This window comes from Symphalangus syndactylus, chromosome 8, assembly GCF_028878055.3.
Source record: "Symphalangus syndactylus isolate Jambi chromosome 8, NHGRI_mSymSyn1-v2.1_pri, whole genome shotgun sequence".
Lineage (NCBI taxonomy): Eukaryota > Metazoa > Chordata > Mammalia > Primates > Hylobatidae > Symphalangus > Symphalangus syndactylus.
The window spans coordinates 93,972,816-93,995,001 of NC_072430.2; the positions used below are offsets into that span (position 1 = coordinate 93,972,816).

Here is a 22,186-nt window from a genome sequence, read left to right on the forward strand (position 1 = left end):
GTACAAGGCACTATTCTAAGTATTAAATGTATTAATTTAATCTCCCTAATATCCTTGTAAAGTAGGTTCTATTACTGTCCCCATTTTACAGATGGAAAAATTGAGGCACAGAAGTTAAGTTTGCTCAAGGGGACACAGTTATTGGTAAAACCAGAATTTGAACCTAGGCAATCTGCCTTTAAAGCCTAGCTCTTAACTCATTTATTATATTGACTTCCTGTCAAAATTTAGATATTTACTCCAGGAAGTATTGGTGAGCATTAACCAAGGTAACAATTAAATAAGTGAGCATGGTACTTGGCAATGGGAGATGCTCATATACTCTCTTTTCTTACCATCCTTCAGCCCTCTTTAGCAGGCTTGCAGTCATCTGTTTTAGTCTTCCTAGAAATATTTCTTCCTCAGGATCCCTGGCATCTTAAAATTTATGTGAAGTGAATTTACTTGAAGCAAGGGATAGCTGGGGATATATGTGTTTTATTCTCAACTTAATCTGTTTCTCTAATTATATGGCGTTGGTGGCAGGTACCGGTTTTTTCATGAAAGATATTAAACAGGCCAGGCACGGTGGCTCATGCCTGTAATCCTAGCACTTTGGGAGGCCGAGGCGGGTGGATCACCTGAGGTCGGGAGTTCAAGACCAGCCTGGCCAAGATGGCGAAACCCTGTCTCTACTACAAAATACAAAAATTAGCTGGGCATGATGGCAGGTGCCTATGATCCCAGCTACTCAGGAAGCTGAGGCAGGAGAATTGCTTGAACCCAGGAGGCGGAGGTTGCAGTGAGCCAAGATTGCCACTGGACTCCAGCCTGCGTGACCGAGTGAGACTCCATCTAAAAAAAAAGAAACAAAGATGTTAAACTGCAGGTTGTTGTTGTTTTAAGGATAACTGGTCTCAAAAAAAAAAAAAAAAAAAAAAAAGGATAACTGTCCTTTCTTACTTCCCACTCAATTCCAAGAGCATTTTTTTTTGAGCTACCCAGTAAGTTTATATCTGACAGATGCTTTCAGCTCTTAGCTTATAAGTAGTATTTTTAAAATCTTATTGAATGCTTAATACTTTCCATAGCATCAAAGATGCAAAAATGATTAAGTTACCTGTAAACTGACTTGATTTGATTGGAATTAACTTTACTTAGATTATCATAAGCATTATTTCCCTTGTCAATAACAGAGCAAGTTAAAAATATTTATGTTTTCTTTCTTCATTTCTTTGTTTTTTTATTTTTTTAATTAGGTTGTATTTTCTTAACAGTTCTGTCTTGTGAGAGTATTGTTGTATTTTACTAACTTTGAATCAACAGTTTGCCTGTAGTCACGGTACTTCTTTGGATAAGGATAAAAGCATTTGAAAGAGAAGAATACATCTGGCTTTGAGAGAGAAGATTCTCAGTGTGACTGTTAAGAACTTTGCATGCTACTGCTCAATGAAATAAAAGAGGATACAAACAAATGGAAGAACATTCCATGCTCATGGGCTGGAAGAATCAATGTCATGAAAATGGCCATACTGCCCAAGGTAATTTATAGATTTAATGCCATCCCCATCAAGCTACCAATGACTTTCTTCACAGAATTGGAAAAAACTACTTTAAACTTCATATGGAACCAAAAAAGAGCCCGCATCACCAAGTCAATCCTAAGCCAAAAGAACAAAGCTGGAGGCATCACGCTACCTGACTTCAAACTATACTACAAGGCTACAGTAACCAAAACAGCATGGTACTGGTACCACAACAGAGACATAGATCAATGGAACAGAACAGAGCCCTCAGAAATGATGCCGCATAGCTACAACTATCTGATCTTTGACAAACCTGACAAAAACAAGAAATGGGGAAAGGATTCCCTATTTAATAAATGGTGCTGGGAAAACTGGCTAGCCATATGCAGAAAGCTGAAACTGGATCCCTTCCTTACACCTTATACAAAAATTAATTCAAGATGGATTAAAGACTTAAATGTTAGACCTAAAACCATTAAAATCCTACAAGAAAACCTAGGCAATACCATTCAGGACATGGGCGTGGGCAAGGACTTCATGTCTAAAACACTAAAAGCAATGGCAACAAAAGCCAAAATTGACAAATGGGATCTAATTAAACTAAAGAGCTTCTGCACAGCAAAAGAAAGTACCATCAGAGTGAACAGGCAACCTACAGAATGGGAGAAAATTTTTGCAACCTACTCATCTGACAAAGGGCTAATATCCAGAATCTACAATGAACTCAAACAAATTTACAAGAAAAAACAACCCCATCAAAAAGTGGGCGAAGGACATGAACAGACACTTCTCAAAAGAAGACATTTATGCAGCCAAAAAACACATGAAAAAATGCCCATCATCACTGGCCATCAGAGAAATGCAAATCAAAACCACAGTGAGATACCATCTCACACCAGTTAGAATGGCCATCATTAAAAAGTCAGGAAACAACAGGTGCTGGAGAGGATGTGGAGAAATAGGAACACTTTTACACTGTTGGTGGGACTGTAAACTAGTTCAACCATTGTGGAAGTCAGTGTGGCGATTCCTCAGGGACCTAGAACTAGAAATACCATTTGACCCAGCCATCCCATTACTGGGTATATACCCAAAGGACTATAAATCATGCTGCTATAAAGACACATGCACACGTATGTTTATTGCGGCACTATTCACAATAGCAAAGAGTTGGAACCAACCCAGATGTCCAACAACAATAGACTGGATTAAGAAAATGTGGCACATATACACCATGGAATACTATGCAGCCATAAAAAATGATGAGTTCGTGTCCTTTGTAGGGACATGGATGAAACTGGAAAACATCATTCTCAGTAAACTATCGCAAGGACAAAAAACCAAACACCGCATATTCTCACTCATAGGTGGGAATTGAACAATGAGAACTCATGGACACAGGAAGAGGAACATCACACTCTGGGGACTGTTGTGGGGTGGGGGGAGGGGGGAAGGACAGCATTAGGAGATATACCTAATGCTAAATGACGAGTTAATGGGTGCATCAAAACAACGTGGCACATGGATACATATGTAACAAACCTGCACATTGTGCACATGTACCCTAAAACCTAAAGTATAATAAAAAAAAAAAAAAAGTAAAAAAAAAAAAAAAAAAGAACTTTGCATGCTAATGGGAATAGCTTTTTGTCCTGCATCAATAAGAATTCCATATTTTAGGAAGTGAAAACTTGTCAAACCACTTACTCATTTGATGTATTTTCCTTGAAAATTGGTGAGCATTTCACAGTATTTTATGGAAACTTTTCAAGGGTTATTGTTACATAGTTCCAATGTCTCTAACTTTTCCATATCTGAATTTTACAAACACAGAAGTTAAAATACAGCTCAATTTCCTTATTTGTTGCCAAGTACCTTTTACCCATTTCCACTAATAATTCTGTGAAATGTGTATAATTTTCCAGGGCAAATGTAGTTAGCATTAGACTTTTCATTCTAATCATACTGTAAAAGATTTAAAACCACCAATAGTGAAAAATCACTTAGACTGATATTTTTGGCAATTTTCATATCTATATAAATAGTTAAAAGAGATGTAAACTAGAATATTCTGCTACTACTTTTTGCCTACCACACACAGTTCTGAGTTCCATTTACGTTTCCCCTGTTGCTCAAACTCATTTCGTTTCCACTGTTAGTCCGTTTGTGTTTCTATAAAGGAATACCTGATACTGTGTAAGACTCAGGTAGACCTGAGACTAAAAGAAATGACCACAAGCCTTCTTTATAAAGAAAAGAGGTTTATTTGGCTCATGGTTCTGCAAGCTGTACATGAAGCATAGTGCCAGCGTCTGCTGTCCTTTTACATACAAGTTCCAAGTTTAAGTCATTTCTTTGCTCCTGTATCCGATGGTAGCCATGCCACTTCTTGAATGATTTGCTGCTTAGGAACTTCTTTCGCTAGACAGTGAAATTAAATAGTGATGACCTGGGTCATCACTCTTATGTTCAAACTTCCACCGATCCTAAGGGCAGAGGTGTCCAATCTTTTGGCTTCCCTGGGACACACTGGAAGAATTGTCTTGGGCCACACATAAAATATACTAACACTAATAATAGCTCATGAGCTTTAAAAAAAAATTGCAAAAAAAATCTCATGATGTTTAAGAAAATTTACAAATTTGTGTTGGGCCGCATTCGAAGTTGTTCTGGGCCACATGTGGCCCACAGTCCACAGGTTAGACAACTTGCCCTAGGGCGTGGACACAGTGGAGCCAAAATCCTTGCGGGGACATAAAAAGAATGACCTTTACTCCAGTTTCCAATAAATTCCTCAATACCATCTGAGACTTTGTCAGCCTTTCACTGTCCATATTTCTATCAGCATTTTAGTCACAACCATTTAACCAGTTTCTAAGAAGTTCTAAACTTTCCCTCATCTTCCTGTCATCTTCTGAGCTTTCAAACTTTTCCAGCCTCTGCTCTTACCCGGCTCCAAAACCACTTCTACATCTTCAGTTATCTTTATAGCAGTGCCCCACTCCTCAGTACTAATTTTCTATGTTAGTTCGTGTTGCTATAAAAGAATACCTGAGACTAGGTAATGTATAAAGAAATAATATTTATTTGGCTCATGGTTCTGCAAGCTGTACATGAAGCATAGTGCTAGCATCTGCTTCTGGTAAGGGTCTCAGGAAGCTTACAATCATGGCAGAAGGCAACAAGGAGCCAGCATGTCACATGGTGAAAGAGGGAGCAAGAGAGAGATGCCAGGCTCTTTTAAACAACCAGCTCTTGTGTGAACTACCACAGAGACCTCACTCATTACCATGGGGATGGCACCAAGCCATTCATGATGGATCTGCCCCATGACCCAGTGCACCTCCCACTAGGCCCACCTTTAACAGTAGAGGTCACATTTCAACATGAGATTTGGAGGGGACACACATCTAAACCATAGCATCTCACTTCATTGAACTCTGTATCTCATCCCTTAATGCTTGATAATATTATATATTATTCTCCAGTTGTTCTCTGGGAAAAATGTTTAGGATACCATCTCTGTAGTTTACCAGCACTGCATCTGCCAACCAGGTCAAGGATCTAGTCTGTAATTGAGAACAGGTAAGGGATTGGATTATTGAAGTCTCAGGATCTGAAACTCTTCAAGTTATATCACATCCCTTTTTTAAAATTAATCCATTGATAGCTACTACTTATCCAAGATTGGACTGTCTCTTTTCCTTTAATTCCAGGTAGCATTATGTAGACTTCATGAAAGAACACTGTTACACAGATACAGCCAAAGAAGACAAATCTTTGCTATGTTTCAAAAATATGCATTCTAAAGCCAAATCTGATGCTTTGAAATATGTGCTGTTATGGATTGTGTACCCAGTTATACATCCAATCCTGTAGTTAGTTTTTAGTTTTATTTTATTTTTTGAGATGGAGTCTCGCTCTGTCGCCCAGGCTGGAGTGCAGTGGCACGATCTCAGCTCACTGCAACCTCTGCCTCCTGGGATCAGGTGATCCTCCCATCTCAGCTTCCCTAATAGCTGGGACTACAGGCACGTACCACCACACCCATCTAAGTTTTTTTGTGTTTTTGGTGGAGACGGGGTCTCACCATGTTGGACAGGCTGGTCTCAAACTCCTGGTGTTGTGATCTGCCTGCCTCAGCCTCCCAAAGTGCTAGGATTGCAGGTGTGAGCCACTATGCCCAGCCATTTAGTTTTATTTTAATTACTAAGAGTAATCTAAGTAACAGTTTTAACATGTCAGTTTTATTTGTCCTATTAAAATATTTTGAACAAACAGTATTTTCTTCTAATTAATAATATCTCCATAAATTACTTTGTGACTGTTTTTATAATTTGTAAGTTAAAATCACGGAAATAATTCAGGCGTTTAGATATTGAAATGGTAGGGTAGAATTTGGAGAGCAACAGTTGTTAAAACACTTAAACCAGTTTTATTTTCATAAATATCATGGGACTTCATTTTCTCTCCAAAGCAAGAAATGATCTAAACAAATTTAAGGAACAGAACAGCAATAACTGGGATTAAGTTAAATTATATAAAGCACATGTGGTGTCAATGAGCACTTATGACTTAATGTGAGATCCTATGGGAAATTACTATTTGTTCTCCAACTAAGGAACAAAACTTTGTCCTGACTGTATTAAATTCGAATGTGGGTTCACTAAATGTTTTAACAGCAATTTTTGTTTTTAATGGACATGTTCTGGAATATGAACTTAACTATGTGTTTTTATTTTTTTTCTTTCAGGAGTTTCAATTACTGAAAATTACTTGGAAATAGAAGGAATGGCTAATTGTCTCCCATTCTATGGAGTAGCAGATTTAAAAGAAATTCTTAATGCTATATTAAACAAAAATGCAAAGGAAGTTTATGAATGTAGACCTCGCAAAGTGATAAGTTATTTAGAGGTATGCATTATTTTATATATATGTTATTGTATACAGGGGTCCCAACTCCCGGGCCAAGCTGGTTAGGAACCAGGCCACACAGCAGGAGGTAAGCGGCCTGCTAGCGGGCATCACCACCTGAGCTCTGCCTTCTGTCAGATCAGTGGCAGCATTAGATTCTCATGGAAGCACAAACCCTATTGTGAACTGTGTATGCGAGGGATCTAGGTTGTGCACTTCTTGTGGAACAATTTCCTGAAACCATCCCCACTCGCCAACTGGAAAAACTGTCTTCCACAAAACCAGTCCCTGGTGCCAAAAAGCTTGGGGACTGCTGCTGATTCTATATATAGAGGTATTATAGATTGGCCAGACTTTAAGATACTTATTTCTTAAAATAGTAAATTATTTCCAAATAGTAGAATATTTTCTGTAAGTTTTATTATGTATTTGCAAGAAGAACACTATTAAAAAAAAAGAACACTCCATTAAAAGTTTCACATCATAGACTGACTGTGGTAAACTCTATCATGGATTCTTACCGTAACATTTTCTTGGGTACATATTGAGGAAAGACCTTATAAATGAGATATTTTGCAGTGAAGTTCTTTTTTAAAAACATTTCATAAATAATCCCCTTAGAAGGGGTTTAAAATAATCCTACCTTTATATTACATACTTGTCTAAAAAGTATTGTAATATAATTCTAAGTCTTGATCTCATCAAGAGCAGTAGAAGGGAAGGAAAGTGAAAGATAGGAATCTTTGAATAAGCGGAAATTTTCATTTTTGTGACAGTATTCACCACAAAAGAGAAATATAACAGTGGGTTAAAAAAAAGGATTAAGGAAGGTTATAAACTTTAAGTATAAGATAGTAGCAGGAAAACAATAGTGTTTCTATCTATATATCTTGTTCTAGATATCCCTCAAGATTGGTATTATTTAAAAAACAAACCTGAACTCTAATGAAGTTTTTCTCCCTTTTTAAAAATGAGCCATTTTTGTTTACAATTGGTAGTGTGCCTGCTGTATTCTGAAGGTCGGACTTCCTTAACAGGAAAGTCTGCTTGTTACACCTTCTGAAGAATGTATTCAGTAATGTTCTGTGAATCCTTTAGGAACTTTGTCATGTGGAAATTCCCAGCCTATTGTGTGGGTAGCTTAACATTGATAGTTTCTAGAGACTTCAAGGGAATATTTTCTTGTGAAAGAGTTAGTATGAACTTAAAGGTTGAGGGAGCTGTGGGTCGGAAGAACCATGTGCAGAGAAATAAGATTTCAGAAATAACAGGAAAAAAGTAATTGGGACTGGTTTTAAATATTTTTTTGCTAATACTTTACCTTTCAGTATGTTAAGGTAATAGTGGTATAAGTGTTAAGAAAAATGGGCTAGAAAAAAAAGAGAACTTAAACCACGGGGATGCTTCTATTTAAGGTCAATAAGATGAATCAGAGAGAAAGGAAAGTGAAAGGAGAACCAAGAGAGGGGTGGATGTAAAAGTCAAGGAAGGAAGTAAATTTAAGCATAAGTAGTATCACGTTCTGTATAGGGTAATAATTGCTAGAAGACTATCAGATATGGCTGCTAGATGACATTGGTAACCTTGAAGAGAATCGTAATGGCAAAGTACAATTGTCCTTCTGTATACCCAGTGGATTGGTTCCAGCACCACCTGTGGATACTAAAATCCAGGCATGCTTAAGTCCTGCAGTCAGCCCTCCAGAACCCACATATATGAAAAGTTGGCCCTCCGTATATATGGATTTCACATCCCATGGTACTGTATTTTCTATCACAGTTGGGGTTGGAAAAACATCCATGTATAAGTGGACCCACACAGTTAAAACCAGTGTTGTTCAAGGGTCTGCGTGGTAGGAATAGACGACATTTGCCAGTAGTTAAAGAGTATAGTAGTGGAAAAGTAGGCAGCAAGTCATATGACAGTGAATAGTGAAAGGAAGGAAAGAGTATGTTAAGCATGTTTGTGTTGAATTGGTGGAAGACAATAAAAAATTGCAGAGAAGGCCAGGCGCAGTGGCTCGTGCCTGTAATCCCAGCGCTTTGGGAGGCTGAGGCGAGTGAATCACTGAGATCAGGAGTTTGAGACTAGCCTGGCCAACGTGGTGAAACCCCATCTCTACCAAAAATACAAAAATTAGCCAGGCGTGGTGGTGTGCACCTGTAATCCCAGCTACTCAGGAGGCCGAGCGAGGCAGGAGAATTGCTTGAACCCAGGAGGTGGAAGTTGGAGTGAGCTGAGGATGCACACTGCACTCCAGCCTGGGCGATAGAGCTAGACTCTGTCTCAAAAAAAAGAAAAAAAAAAAAGATTGCAGGGGAAATGTTCCCAAAAAGGCAAGAGGGAAGATAGGATATGAATTTAAGGTTTAGAAAGAAGAAACTGTCTGAATCAAGAGCAGGAAACAGAAAAGGGGAAAAATGAAACTAATGTTTTTACGTAAACTTTTTAAAAAAATTTTCTTAATCATTAGAACCTGTGAAATTTTAGGTGAACTTGAGAGAAGTAATGTTGATATATATGGTGAAAGAGAAGTTACCTGCTGAGAGTGGAGGGGTTGTGGGAAGGAGTTGGTAATTTTAGTACAGTAACAAAGATCTGAAAATAAGAGCTGTAGGTACTATAAGAGAAGGTTAATTAGAGAGGAATAAGAAGATTGCCAGGTGTCACTGAGGGCTCGTAAGAGTTAACATTTGTATTGGATCCAGCCAGGACAGTTTTATGACTCAACAATGCTCAGTAGAATTTGTCCAAGGGTAAATCAAAACACCAATTCCTCACCCTGTCCTAGAGGGTGATCTGGCCTCTGCCTAATTTCCTTTTCTTGTTCCTCTTTTTTTAACAACTGTGATGTACCCACACTGAACATGTAGTTCTCTTCTGTCTGCATGAGATGCTTTTCTCTGCCCATGATCTTTCCATTAAGGTTTCTTATTTATTAATTTTTATTTATTTATTTTGAGACAAGGTGTTGCTCAAAAGCTGGAGGGCAGTGGCATGATCACAGCTCACTGCAGTCTTGATCTTCAGGCTCAAGTGATCTTCCTGCCTCATCCTTCCATGTAGCTGGGACTACAAACAGGCCCCACCATGCCCACTTTTTTTGTGTGTGGAGACTGGGTCTCACTGTGTTGCCCAGGCTGGTCTAGAACTCCTGGCCTCAAGCAATTATCCTGCCTTGTCTCCCAAAGTGTTGAGATTACAGGCCTGAGCCACCGCACCCGGCCTGATTCCTTATTTAAATTCAAGCTTAAAGTTATCTCCTCAAGTAATCTTTTTCCAACTCTACAATCACTCTATCATGTGGCCCAGTTTAATATTGTGCATTATTTATTGACTAAAATGTTCTGTCTTTTGTCTGTTTTCTGTTTCTCTGCACTAGAATGTAAATTGCACAAGAGCAAGTCTTGTTTTTTGGTTCACCACTACATCCCGAGAGCTGACAACATAGTTGATACTTAATAAATATTTGTTGAGTGAATTCATAAGATGAAAATAATCAAGATTCTGTCTTCCTTTTTGCCAGGATAACATGTTTTCTGCTTCAGGGTATATCATGGTAAAATGTGTGACTTTCCCTTTGGACAGGGAGAAGCAGTGCGTCTGTCTAGACAATTACCCATGTACTTATCAAAAGAGGACATCCAAGACATTATCTACAGAATGAAGCACCAGTTTGGAAATGAAATTAAAGAGTGTGTTCATGGTCGCCCATTTTTTCATCATTTAACCTATCTTCCAGAAACTACATGATTAAATATGTTTAAGAAGATTAGTTACCATTGAAATTGGTTCTGTCATAAAACAGCATGAGTCTGGTTTTAAATTATCTTTGTTATTATGTGTCACATGGTTATTTTTTAAATGAGGATTCACTGACTTGTGTTTATATTGAAAAAAGTTCCATGTATTGTAGAAAACGTAAATAAACTAATATAGACTATTCATTTTATTCTCAAGAACCAGCCATCATCATAATTATGAGTTGTAGGCTCAAAATTGGAAAATAGGTAGTATTTTTGGGTGGTTATTTACTAGGTCCTCTCTGTGCAGGGAGAAATCAAATATCACACATACTAGCATATCTGACAAACAGTGTCAATATTTTTTAAAGTACGATGGAGAGACAGAGTGGGAAAAAATGAGAAAATGAAGTTTAGAGGAAGAAGAAAACCAGAAATTCTTCCATTAACTTCAATTTAGGGGGTAACATATTAGATGTTGCTGTCTGTTTGTTAGATGGTAATTATTGGATTTGGGGGTCAACTTTTGTCAGAGAACATGGGAAGAACTAGATTTTTAATAGAAAATTTAGGGGAATTTTTTTTTTTTTTTAGACTCTTGCTCTTGTCACCCAGGCTGGAGTACAATGGCACAATCTTGGCTCACTGCAACCTCCACCTCCCAGGTTCAAGCGATTCTCTTCCCTCAGCCTCCCAAGTAACTGGAATTACAGCCGTCCACCCCAGACCTGGCTAATTTTTGTATTTTTAGTAGAGATGGGGTTTCACCATGTTGGCCAGGCTGGTCTCGAACTCCTGACCTCAGGTGATGCATCCACCTGAGCCTCCCAAAGTGCTGGGATTACAGGTATGAGCCACCACACCGGGCCATTAGGTGAATATTATCTATTGTACATATGCCCCTTCAAAAACCAGGTCCCACAGTGCACCAAAACACCTTTACAAAAAGTTGAAACATGATTTTTAATGAATATATTTGTTTGTAAAATAAGATATGTTATTCTGGATACGATGTCTCCACACTCACACCATCTCCCATAACTCTCAAAGATCATCTTTAAATTCCCAAGATCCTTGTGTTAAGTACAAATTGTGAAACCTGGATTCTGCCTTTTCTTCTGCCAACATCATCCTATTTTGCATGATCCAAAATACTGCTTCCCCTGACTCTCCATTTCCCCTTTTATAAATGTGAGGCCCTGCTCTGGGAGAGCTTTCTGGGAGTAATCCTTTTAAATTAACTGGGTAAACTGAGGGAAGAGAGGCTCACAGAAGCTATTAAAGATGAAATTTGCATCATACATTTGCACTCACCCTAAGTAAAACTAGACTCATTTTTTAGCCAATATAGTCTGTACTGGTCCTATAACTATCTTGTAGATGAAGAAACTCATTTTTTCTCACCAGTTATGAATTGTGTCTAAAGCAGGTTAGTAGGAATGGCAGTAGGTATTTACCACTTATTTGCTAGACAGGTTAAGCACTTACCTTGGCTAGTCTCGTTTAATGTTCACAGCGAATTTAAACTTGTAGTTACTGTTGAGATTCTAATCCCAGAGCTCCTGTTCTTAACCACCATTATACTGCCTGCCATGAGAAATGGGCCCTAAAGAGTTATTTGGGTCAACTAAACATAGGTAGTTACAGAGTATAAAATACTCCCTGACATCACTTTAACGAATGCTGGAGTAAATCAATTTTAGGCTGCAACTTTTGTTTTGAGACAAGAGTCTCGCTTTGTCGCCCAAGCTAGAGTGCAGTGGGGCGCTCTAGGCTTCCTGCAACCTCCGCCTCCCAGGTTCAAACGATTCTCCTGCCTCAGCCTCCCTCGAGTAGTTGGGATTACAGGCGCCCACCACCACGTCCAGCTAAATTTTGTATTTTTAGTAGAGACGGGGTTTCACCATGTTGGCCAGGCTGATCTGGAGGCCCTGACCTCAAGCGATTGGCCCGCCTCAGCCTCCCAAAGTGCTGAGATTACCCACCGCGCCTGGCCGGCAACATTTTCCTAACGGTGACTGGAGTAGTAGACTGGCGTGAATCGACTGCTTTTTCCAGAACAGGAATGGGCTTCAGGTGAGGGTCTAGCGTCGCCCCACGCACCAATCCTGGTTCACGAGGCTAAGGGAAGCCCAGCAACCACGCAGAAGCCCGGCAGTCTTCCGCAGCGCTCCCATCCTCCACAAGTCCTTCCAACAGCCCCAGCACCACCCGCGGGACCAAATGCTGGAGCTGGGAGCGGCGACAGGGAAGCGCTGGCTCCCAGAATGGAGGTAACTACGGCCGCTGCGGCCTGGGAGGCTTACCCGGAATTGAGGGCGAGGCGAGGAGATCCGAAGGAAAAGGAAAGCTTCACCCCAAGTTACCCATTTGCCTCTTTAGGCTGGGTTGCCAGAGCCCTTGGCCTGGGAGAAGGACTCTTAAGTTATGAGTTCTAAAGTGCTCTTTAGACCCAAGTATGTTGCTTAGGATCCCAGCCTTGGCTGTAGCCACAGGGCTGACCCAAAGCCGTACGGAAGTCAGGCCTGCAGGCCCCTCTTGAACAGGTTGCTGAGAAAGGTAGCCATCTACGGTCTGGCCAGACCTAGGAGGTTTTAGATAATTAACTTACCGAAAAATGTTAGACCTGTATTCAGATGAACGGATTTTTGTTACTTTCATTGGCTACGTGATTCTCTGTGATTTTATCCAGATTTTGTGGCTCAGGTTGTAGGAATTGCAACCCAACCCAGCACAGCCCGCATCTCTCAACTAAAAGTGTAAATAGGAGCCACTTTTCCCTCTCCAAATTCTTACCTGTTTTATTTTCATCTTATGTTCTTATGTTTGCAAGCTTCCTCCAGCATTTTTTGGTGGGTTTTTTTGAGGGCAGGAGGGAGCAGAAGCCACTAAATAAACTTGGGCTTAGGTCTACAGTGAAAACCAAAAATAGATTTAACTCTTGTAAACCAAAAAGCATCTGAGATAGGTCTCAATAAATTTAGAAGTTTATTTTGTCAAAATTAAGAACATACCCAGGAGACAGTTCTGTGTGCCTTTCTCCAAAGATGATTTTGAGAGCTATTTAATGCGGAAAGGCAGGCTGGAGGGGAAGGAGGGAGGATACGGTCACATTACTGAATCCACATGTTGCAAGAGAAAAGGAGCAGGTAAAGGAATAAGTGTATTGTCTGACGCTCAGTAAATTCACACTTCACGTAAGATAAGGTGAACATAGAGTAGCTACCTGTGAGATGTTTAACCTTTTATCTGTAGCTATCTGCTTAGGAACAAAGGAAGGGCAGTTTCTTGGATGACTCAGCTTTCAGCTTAATTTTTTCCTTTTGGCATAGTGAATTGGGTCCCAAGTTTTTATTTTTGTTTCACACTCTTTACAGTACCTAATTAATGCAAAGGAAATAATACATTTGGGGACCCCAAATGTTGATCACTAACTTAACCAAAGTTACCAGGCAAATTAAAATACCAATAATGATACTAAAATATTTAAATGACTAGACTTGTTCTTGGAGTGGAGCATTTCGGGCAAGCCAATGTTCATGGATTTATAGTGGCTAAAAATAATCTTGAGGTGAGCCAACTAATTTTACAGATGAGAAAATAGAAGCCCAAAGTGATTACATGACATACGTGAGCACACACAGCTAATCTAGTGCTCTACTAGTTCCACTTTCAATGTTTATATTACTGTAAACAAAGATAAGTACTGAAAAAAAAATTTTACTGCGAAGCTAAATAAAAAATGACTTGAGATTGTCACCTACTTTCTCCCTTTACAAACATAAATAATCAAGAGTTAACTGTTAACCTTGTGAAAGGAAAATAAATCTTGGGGCCCCTAAATCACTAAGCTAAAGGGAAAAGTCAAGCTGGGAACTGCTTAGGACCAACCTGCCTCCCATTCTGTTCAGTCACCCGTCTGCTCACTGAAATAAATGCATATCTGACGGCATCTCCAAAGGATTGTTCTCCAAGGGATGGTTTATCCCTAGATGAGTAGATCCTGAGTTATTAGGAAAGCTCATTTTAGCAGGTTTGTGAAGTCTCATGTCCTATGAAGAGAAAATAAGGGGAGGAAGGCAGAAAAACAATAAACAAAAGAACAATCCTGGAAAATCTATATATATATAGGCCACATTGTTCTGAAGTCCATAGATCCGTAGGCAGGTATGAAAGTGGCTTATGTATGTAAGTAGGTTGCTGTTATTTTCTTCTGAAGTTTAAGTTATCTAGCTTCACTTTGCAGGGCTTTACGAAAGCACAGCTTAGTTTTCAGTGACTGCAGATTAGGAAAAATGGGGAAGAAGAAGGAAAAAAATTGAAAACATTATTTTGCAGTCTTGTAGCCTGCAAAATAGAAAGATTAGAATTCAGTCCAAAGTAGAAAATAATAAAAATTGAAAAACATTAAGCAAGACTAGAATCTAAGAACAGGTGTACTACAGTTTTTGAAACATAATTTTTCTCCAGTTTCCCATTTCTATTAAAGACAAATCACGGTAGAACTGATTCGCTTTATTATACTTGTTCTGATTATTTGTATACAGTGCAGCAAGAATAATTATTTGTTTTTACATAGGCTTTTCAATTGGCTTTGATGGAACTTTGTTCCATAGAAGGAATCTCAGATAAAATTTTTTTAAAGCCAAGCCCAGCCGTGGATTTGTACCATCAAATACCTATGAGTTGGGGGAATTCCTCTCTGAGGTTCCAAGATAAACTTGGGGCTCCTGGGCCTGTCAGAAAGTGACATTCTTTCTAAATTAACTGAGACCTGTCTCAGATTTTCGGAGTTCACAACTTTATTCTAGAGCTTTCATTTAATCTCACCTAAACTTGATAAGTTTTATTTTTAAAGCCTTCTTCACTGTTTCCAGTAATAACTAGTATGAACCTGAGAACATAATCAATTTAGAAAGTTTATTTTGCCTAGGTTAAGGATACACTTGTGACACAGCCTCAGAAGGTCCTTACGACGTGTGCCCAAAAGTGGTCAGGGTACAGCTTGCTTTTATACATTTTAGGGAGACATGAGACATCAATCAATATGCGTAAGATGTATACTGGTTCAGTCCAGAAAGGCAGGACAACCTGAATCAAGAGGCTTCCAGGTCATAGGTAGACAAGAGACAAAAGGTTGCAGTCTTTTGATCCCTTAATCAGCCTTTCATTGAATACACAATTTAATCTGGTTCAGTGAGTCTCAATTTTTGTATAAACAGTAGGGCAAAGGAAGCAATCAGGCATTTGTCTCAGGTGAGCAGAAAGATGACTTTCTGTCCGAAACCCGTGAGGATAAGCTATCAGTTTACATTGCCAGGGTGAAATTCAACAGAACTGTTTTAGGGTAAAGATCTTGAGGCCCACAAAGAATTTCCTTGTGAGCAAAATATGAGGGAGGTACATAGCTTTTAAAAATCTTTGTAGCTGTCTTATTTAGGAATAAAATGGGAGGCAGGTTTGTCTGATGTATTATAGTTCATAGCTTGACTTTTTCCTTTGCTTAGTTATTTTGGGAGTACCAAGGTTCATTTTTTTTTTTTCACACTAGCAACACACTATTGGACTGTCACAACTGCTCTCAGAGATTTTCTCTGTTTACTTGATTTTTGGTCACAATTTTTATTCCTCCTTAAAACACTACAAATTAACGTAGAGATATTTTCTCTAGCTTTTAAAAATTCTGTCCCAGTGGTTATCAACTTTGAGCATACATCAGAATCACCTGGAGAGCTTATTAAGCACTGATTGTTAGACACTGTGCCCACAGTTCCTAATTTTGAAGGTCTGGGGTGGGACTGAAAATTTTCACTTCTAGTAAGTTTCCAGATGATGCTAATGCTACTTGTCAGGGAGCCACACTTAGAGAACCACTACTCTATCTCATGTATCAAACTTCCCCTAACAATCAATCTCAAGTCAATTTCTGTAAGCCCATATTTCTTACTGACTTTTACTAAAATCTGCCAGACAAAAAACAAACCAGGGCTTAGAAGATCTCAACCTGACTATGCTGTTATAGACATCCATTTCTTCATCTCTGAAATTAAGATGCTGAACTTGATCTCCAAGTACACAATCGTTTCTAACATTCTGTTATTTTGTTTCTTCCTGCTTTTTTTTTTTTTTTTGAGTGTCAGCAGGATTTGGAACAACCTTTTTTCCCTTATGTCTACTATTAAACATATTTAATTAGATGCCTCTGAACTAGCTCACTTTTTCATACAATCTTTTAAACTAAACCCGGGAGGGGTAGACTTCTTCCACTCTGCTTTAGTTGGACACAAAATCACTATAACAAACTCCTTCATCTCTATCTCCTTTAGTTATAGCTACATTTCTTAGTTTATTCAGTGATATTTATTATTATAGCACTCAGTACTACTGAACAGAGAATATAGAGAGAAGACATTCCTTGCCCTCTAGAGGAAACAAAATAAGAGCAATATAATATAAATGTTTTGGTGAGGTTATGTAGTATTGTTAATCTATATGGGTCTGCAGCACCCTCTTGGAAACCAACCTAAAGTTTCTAGTTGTTCCTTAAATTAAATGGTTTTTTAATTTATAAAGAATTTAAATATTCAGATATAATTTTCTAGTTACATTTACATCCAGATGCTTAATAAGACAAAGTAATGACTGGTAATTTAAAATGATCTTTAATTTTGAACTTATTTGATATTTAAGAACTTTTTAATAGGTATTTTAGTTATGTTTTGTAATTTAGATGATAGAAATGATGAGTTAAGAAACAGGCAAGAAATTGTGAATGGATCGAACATATTTATGGGGAAAAAATGGTATGTTTTCATGTTATTTCTTTAAAAAGGCATTTTTGTTTTTAAACTGGCTTTAATTTTACCTTAGACACTGGTAAATTACAGCATCTTGCAAGGTGGTGATGCTGTACTGTCAAAAATGTATTTTAAGTAATTCACTAAAAACAATAGCAAAAAAAATTCTACATTTTTACATGTAAATTACTAAATACGTATGATACTCGTTATCTATTTTGAAGTTATTTGCGTTCTTTTTTGGTCTTTTCTCCTTAGTTTTCTTAGTCAATAGCTGTTGTAGAAGAAACACTTCCCCATATACATAGTAGTAATTCTTGATCCCAGATGAAAACAAGATTCCTAGCCACACACACACATTCAGCTTTTAAATTGTCAAAGACTTTATTGAAGCAATTCAGTTTTAGCTGTATCCCCCCCATAAAAAAAAAAATAAAATGTCCAGTCCTCTGCCCCTAAATTGAAAGGACAGTACTTCGTGTTTTGTAGGTTTCTTTATTATGAGTGTGAGGATACTCTGCTTATGCTAGTATATGAGTTTGGGACTTCTCCAACTTTAATGTGCATATGAATCTCTCTGGGCTTCTCTGATTAAGTAGGTCTGGGGTAGAGTCTGATATTCTGCATTTCTAGCAAGTTCTCTGGTGATGCTGATGCTGCTGGTTCAGGGATTACACTTGGATTAGCAAGAGTGCACATAATCCTGAAGCGCTAGATTCCTGAAATAGAATACAGATAGATTTTTAATGCAAATATATACTGAAAATAAAATAATCAGATTAATGAATGTGCTTATGGCTCTCTATTTGGGAAGTCAGTTTTATGTTTTCTCATGGGACATCATTCTTTATTTAGAAAATCAGATTTATATATCTCAAAAATGTTATGAGGTAGCTGGATCTGCCATCATTTCTTTATTGTACACACAGGCATACCCTCCATGAAGAGGTGGGATCTGTTCCTCCACTCTCTTGAATCTGGGCTAGTTTATGATTACTTTGCCCATTAGATTATAACAGACGTGATGCTATACAACTTTCAAGACTGCGTCATAGAAACCTTGCAGCCTTCCTGGCTATCTTGAAATGGTAACTATGGGGAAGCTAGTCACCTTGTGAGAAGTCAGTCTACCCTGAGTCTGCCATTGTATAAAAAGTACAAGCTAGCCAGATAAAGAGACTATGTGTGGAGAAAGGGATATTTGACTAGTTCCCAGTTGTTACAGTCATCTCAGCTCTGGTGCCAGACATTGAGTAAAGACATCTTCGGATAACTTCACTCTCAGCAGCCATCTGATTACAGCTATATGAGGTAGCTCAAGTGAGAACCACCCAGCTGAGCTCATTAACCCCCAGAACCATGAAATAAAAATTGCTGAACCATTAAATTTTGTGGTGATTTGTTTTGAAGAGGTAGATAAACAGAACACTTACATTATGCTAATTTGAGGAGTTTTATTGCTGAAATGCCTTTTTGGTCTCCCAGAACATGATCAGTATAGGGATTGGAAATTCATCTGAAGTTTTCTACAAATAATATTATGGTCTTGAGTTTTTACATAAATATGTAGCATTTCATTTTTCAAATTAAAGTGTTCTAGTATTAATTTTTATTTTATTTTATTTTATCTTATTGAGATGGAGTTTGACTCTTGTCACCCAGGCTGGAGTGCAATGGTGCAATCTCGGCTCACTGCAACCTCCACCTCCCGGGTTCAAGCGATTCACCTGCCTCAGCCTCCCCAGTAGCTGGGATTACAGGTTCCCACCACCAAGCCCAGCTAATTTTTCTACTTTTAGTAGAGACCAGGTTTCACCATGTTGGCCAGGCTGGTCTTGAACTCCTGACCTCAGGTGATCCACCTGCCTCAGCCTCTCAAAGTGCTGGGATTACAGACATAAGTCACTGTGCCCAGCCTAAATGTTCTAGTATTAACTTACATATGAGTCATGTCTTATGATGCCTTGGAGATTGGGGATACCAGTATTTTTGAGGCTTCTTTATAGATCTAATTTGTTGCTTTGTCACATAATCACTAGGGTTTTCCATTCTCACCTATCCAGGCAATCAAACTATTAGTGAGAAAACAATTAACATTCTTTATTGAACATTAGCTTTTCTTTTAACTTTGATCCATGCCATGTTTTGTCTAGATATTGCTCCCCACAGTAGTTTCTCGAGGCACTCTCCTTTGAGCATTACTTCTTTCATAAGGAATGACTTAGTCCCATTTTTATTTATTTACTCAGTATTTACCAAACATCTATCATAAACATCCTAGGAGATTGAAGACACAGAGCAATTCAAAATTAAAACATAATCTGTCCTCAAGAAGATTTTGGTCTTAAGTGAGAAAAGTCCACAAATAACCATAATAAACCAATGTTAAGTTGGAAGAATAGAAATGCAGGAGAGGATCAGAATAAATAAAAGTCATATCAGCAAGGTGATCAGCTTCATGAAGAAAACGGCATTTGAGCTCAGCAATGAGGGCTGGGAAGGCTTTCTTTTTTTGTTTTTTAATTAGAAGTTAAGGCATTCTAGACATAGGGAAGAAAAGGATAGAGGTACTAGGTATGAAACATTCAGAACTGTGCCATAGCAAACATTCAGAACTGTGCCATGTGTGCCATAACAAAGCTATGGCAGCAAGGTGTGAGGGAGAAACTCAAGTCCAGTTAGAGGCCTTTTGCAGTAGTTAGAGCACACACACACAAATGCAGGCCCTGAGAATTAGAAGGAAGAACAAAGATTAGTGGAGATGAACTCAACAGGACTTGTGCTTTTTTTTAAAATTTTTTTTTATTATTATACTTTAAGTTCTGGGATACATGTGCAGAACATGCAGATTTGTTACATAGGTATACACGTGTCATGGTGGTTTGCTGCACCCATCAACCCATCATCTATTTTAGGTATTTCTCCTAATGCTATCCCTTCCCTAGCCTCCCACCCGCTGACAGGCCCCAGTGTGTGATGTTCCCCTCCCTGTGTCCATGTGTTCTCATTGTTTAACTCCCACTTATGAGTGAGAACACACAGTGTTCCTGTGTTAGTTTGCTGAGAGTGATGGTTTCCAGCTTCATCCATGTCCCTGCAAAGACCATGAACTCATCCTTTTCATGGCTGCATAGTATTCCATGGTGTATATGTGCCATATTTTCTTAATCCAGTCTATCATTGATGGGCATTTGGGTTGGTTCCAAGTCTTTGCTATTGCGGACAGTGCCGCAATAAACCTACATGTGCATGTGTCTTTATAGTAGAATGATTTATAATCCTTTGGGTGTATACCCAGTAATGGAATTGCTGGGTCAAATGGTATTTCTGGTTCTAGCTCCTTGAGGAACTGTTCCACAATGGTTGAACTAATTTACGCTCCTGCCAACAGTGTAAAAGTGTTCCTATTTCTCCACATCCTCTCCAGCATCTGTCATTTCTTTACTTTTTAATGATCTCCATTCTAACTGGCATGAGACGGTATCTCATTGTGCTTTTCATTTGCATTTCTCTAATGACCAGTGATGATGAGCTTTTTTTCATGTTTCTTGGCCACATAAATGTCTTCTTTTGAGAAGTGTCTGTTCATATCTTTCACCCACTTTTTGATTTTTTTTTTCTTGTAAATTTGTTTAAGTTATTTGTAGATTCTGGATATTAGCCCTTTCTCAGATGGATAGATTGCAAAAATTTTCTCCCATTGTGTAGGTTGCCTGTTCGCTCCAATGATAGTTTCTTTTGTCCTGCTCTTTAGTTTAATTAGATCCAATCTGTCAATTTTGGGTTTTGTTGCCATTGCTTTTGGTGTTTTAGTCATGAAGTCTTTGCCCATGCCTGTGTCCTGAATGGTATTGCCTAGGTTTTCTTCTAGGGTTTTTATGGTTTTAGATCTTATGTTTAAGTCTTTAATCCATCTTGAGTTAATTTTTGTATAAGGTATAAGGAAGGGGTCCAGTTTTAGCTTTCTGCATCTGGCTAGCCAGTTCTCCAAACACTATTTATTAAATAGGGAATCCTTTTCCCATTGCTTGTTTTTGTCAAGTTTGTCAAAGATCGGATGGTTGTAGATAGGTGGGATTATTTCTGAGGCCTGTTCTGTTCCATTGGTCTATATATCTATTTTGGTACCAGTATCATGCTGTTTTGGTTACTGTAGCCTTGTAGTGTAGTTTGAAGTCAGGTAGTATGATGCCTCCAGCTTTGTTCTTTTTCTTAGGATTGTCTTGGCTATTCAGGCTCTTTTTTGAAATTTAAAGTAGTTTTTTGTAAATCTGTGAAGAAACTCAATGGTAGCTTGATGGGGATAGCATTGAATCTATAAATTACTTTGGGCAGTATGGCCATTTTCATGATACTGATTCTTCCTATTCATGAGCATGGAATGTTTTTCCATTTGTTTGTGTCCTCTCTTATTTCACTGAGCAGTGGTTTGTAGTTCTCCTTGAAGAGGTCCTTCCCATCCCTTGTAAGTTGTATTCTTAGGTATTTTATTCTCTTTGTAGCAATTGTGAATGGGAGTTCACTCATGATTTGGCGCTCTGTTTGTCTGTTATTGGTGTATAAGAATGCTTGTGATTTTTGCACATTGATTTTGTATCCTGAGACTTTGCTGAAGATGGTTGTCAGCTTAAGGAGATTTTGAGCTGAGACGATGGGGTTTTCTAAATATACAATCATGTCATCTGCAAACAGGGACAATTTGACTTCCTGTCTTCCCATTTGAATACGCTTTCTTTCTTTCTCCTGCCTGATTGCCCTGGCCAGAACTTCCAATACTATGTTGAATAGGAGTGGTGAGAGAGGGCATCCCTGTCTTGTGCCGGTTTTCAAAGGGAATGCTTCCAGCTTTTGCCCATTCAGTATGATATTGGCTGTGGGGTTGTCATAAATAGCTCTTATTATTTTGAGATATGTTCTATCAATACCTAGTTTATTGAGAGTTTTTTGTATGAAGGGGTGTTGTATTTTGTCAAAGGCCTTTTCTGCATCTATTGAGAAAATCATGGGTTTTTGTCATTGGTTCTGTAAATGTGATGGATTACGTTTATTGATTTATATATGTTGAACCAGCCTTGCATCCCAGTGGTGAAGCTGACTTGATCATGTTGGATAAGCTTTTTGATGTGCTGCCACATTCGGTTTGCCAGTATTTTATTGAGGATTTTCACATTGATGTTCATCAGGGATATTGGCCTGAAATTTTCTTTTTTTGTTTTGTCTGCCAGGT

The 22,186-nt window shown here is 38.4% G+C and overlaps 1 protein-coding gene across 13 annotated transcripts in view; it reads left to right on the forward strand.

The window, feature by feature from the left end:
* PMS1 (PMS1 homolog 1, mismatch repair system component) overlaps positions 1–10,378 on the forward strand; it is a 96,285-nt gene extending 85,907 nt beyond the window's left edge. For 12 of the 13 annotated variants that reach the window (XM_063645636.1, XM_063645637.1, XM_063645635.1 and 9 more), the window contains 2 exons: positions 6,259–6,419; positions 10,008–10,378. In XM_063645636.1, the coding sequence (XP_063501706.1) occupies positions 6,259–6,419; positions 10,008–10,172 (326 nt within the window). In that variant the 3' untranslated portion in view covers positions 10,173–10,378. Of the gene's footprint in view, positions 1–6,258; positions 6,420–10,007 lie in introns of those variants that run through there. The other variant, XM_063645641.1, reaches the window with a different exon arrangement.
* The last annotated feature ends 11,808 nt before the right edge of the window (positions 10,379–22,186 follow it).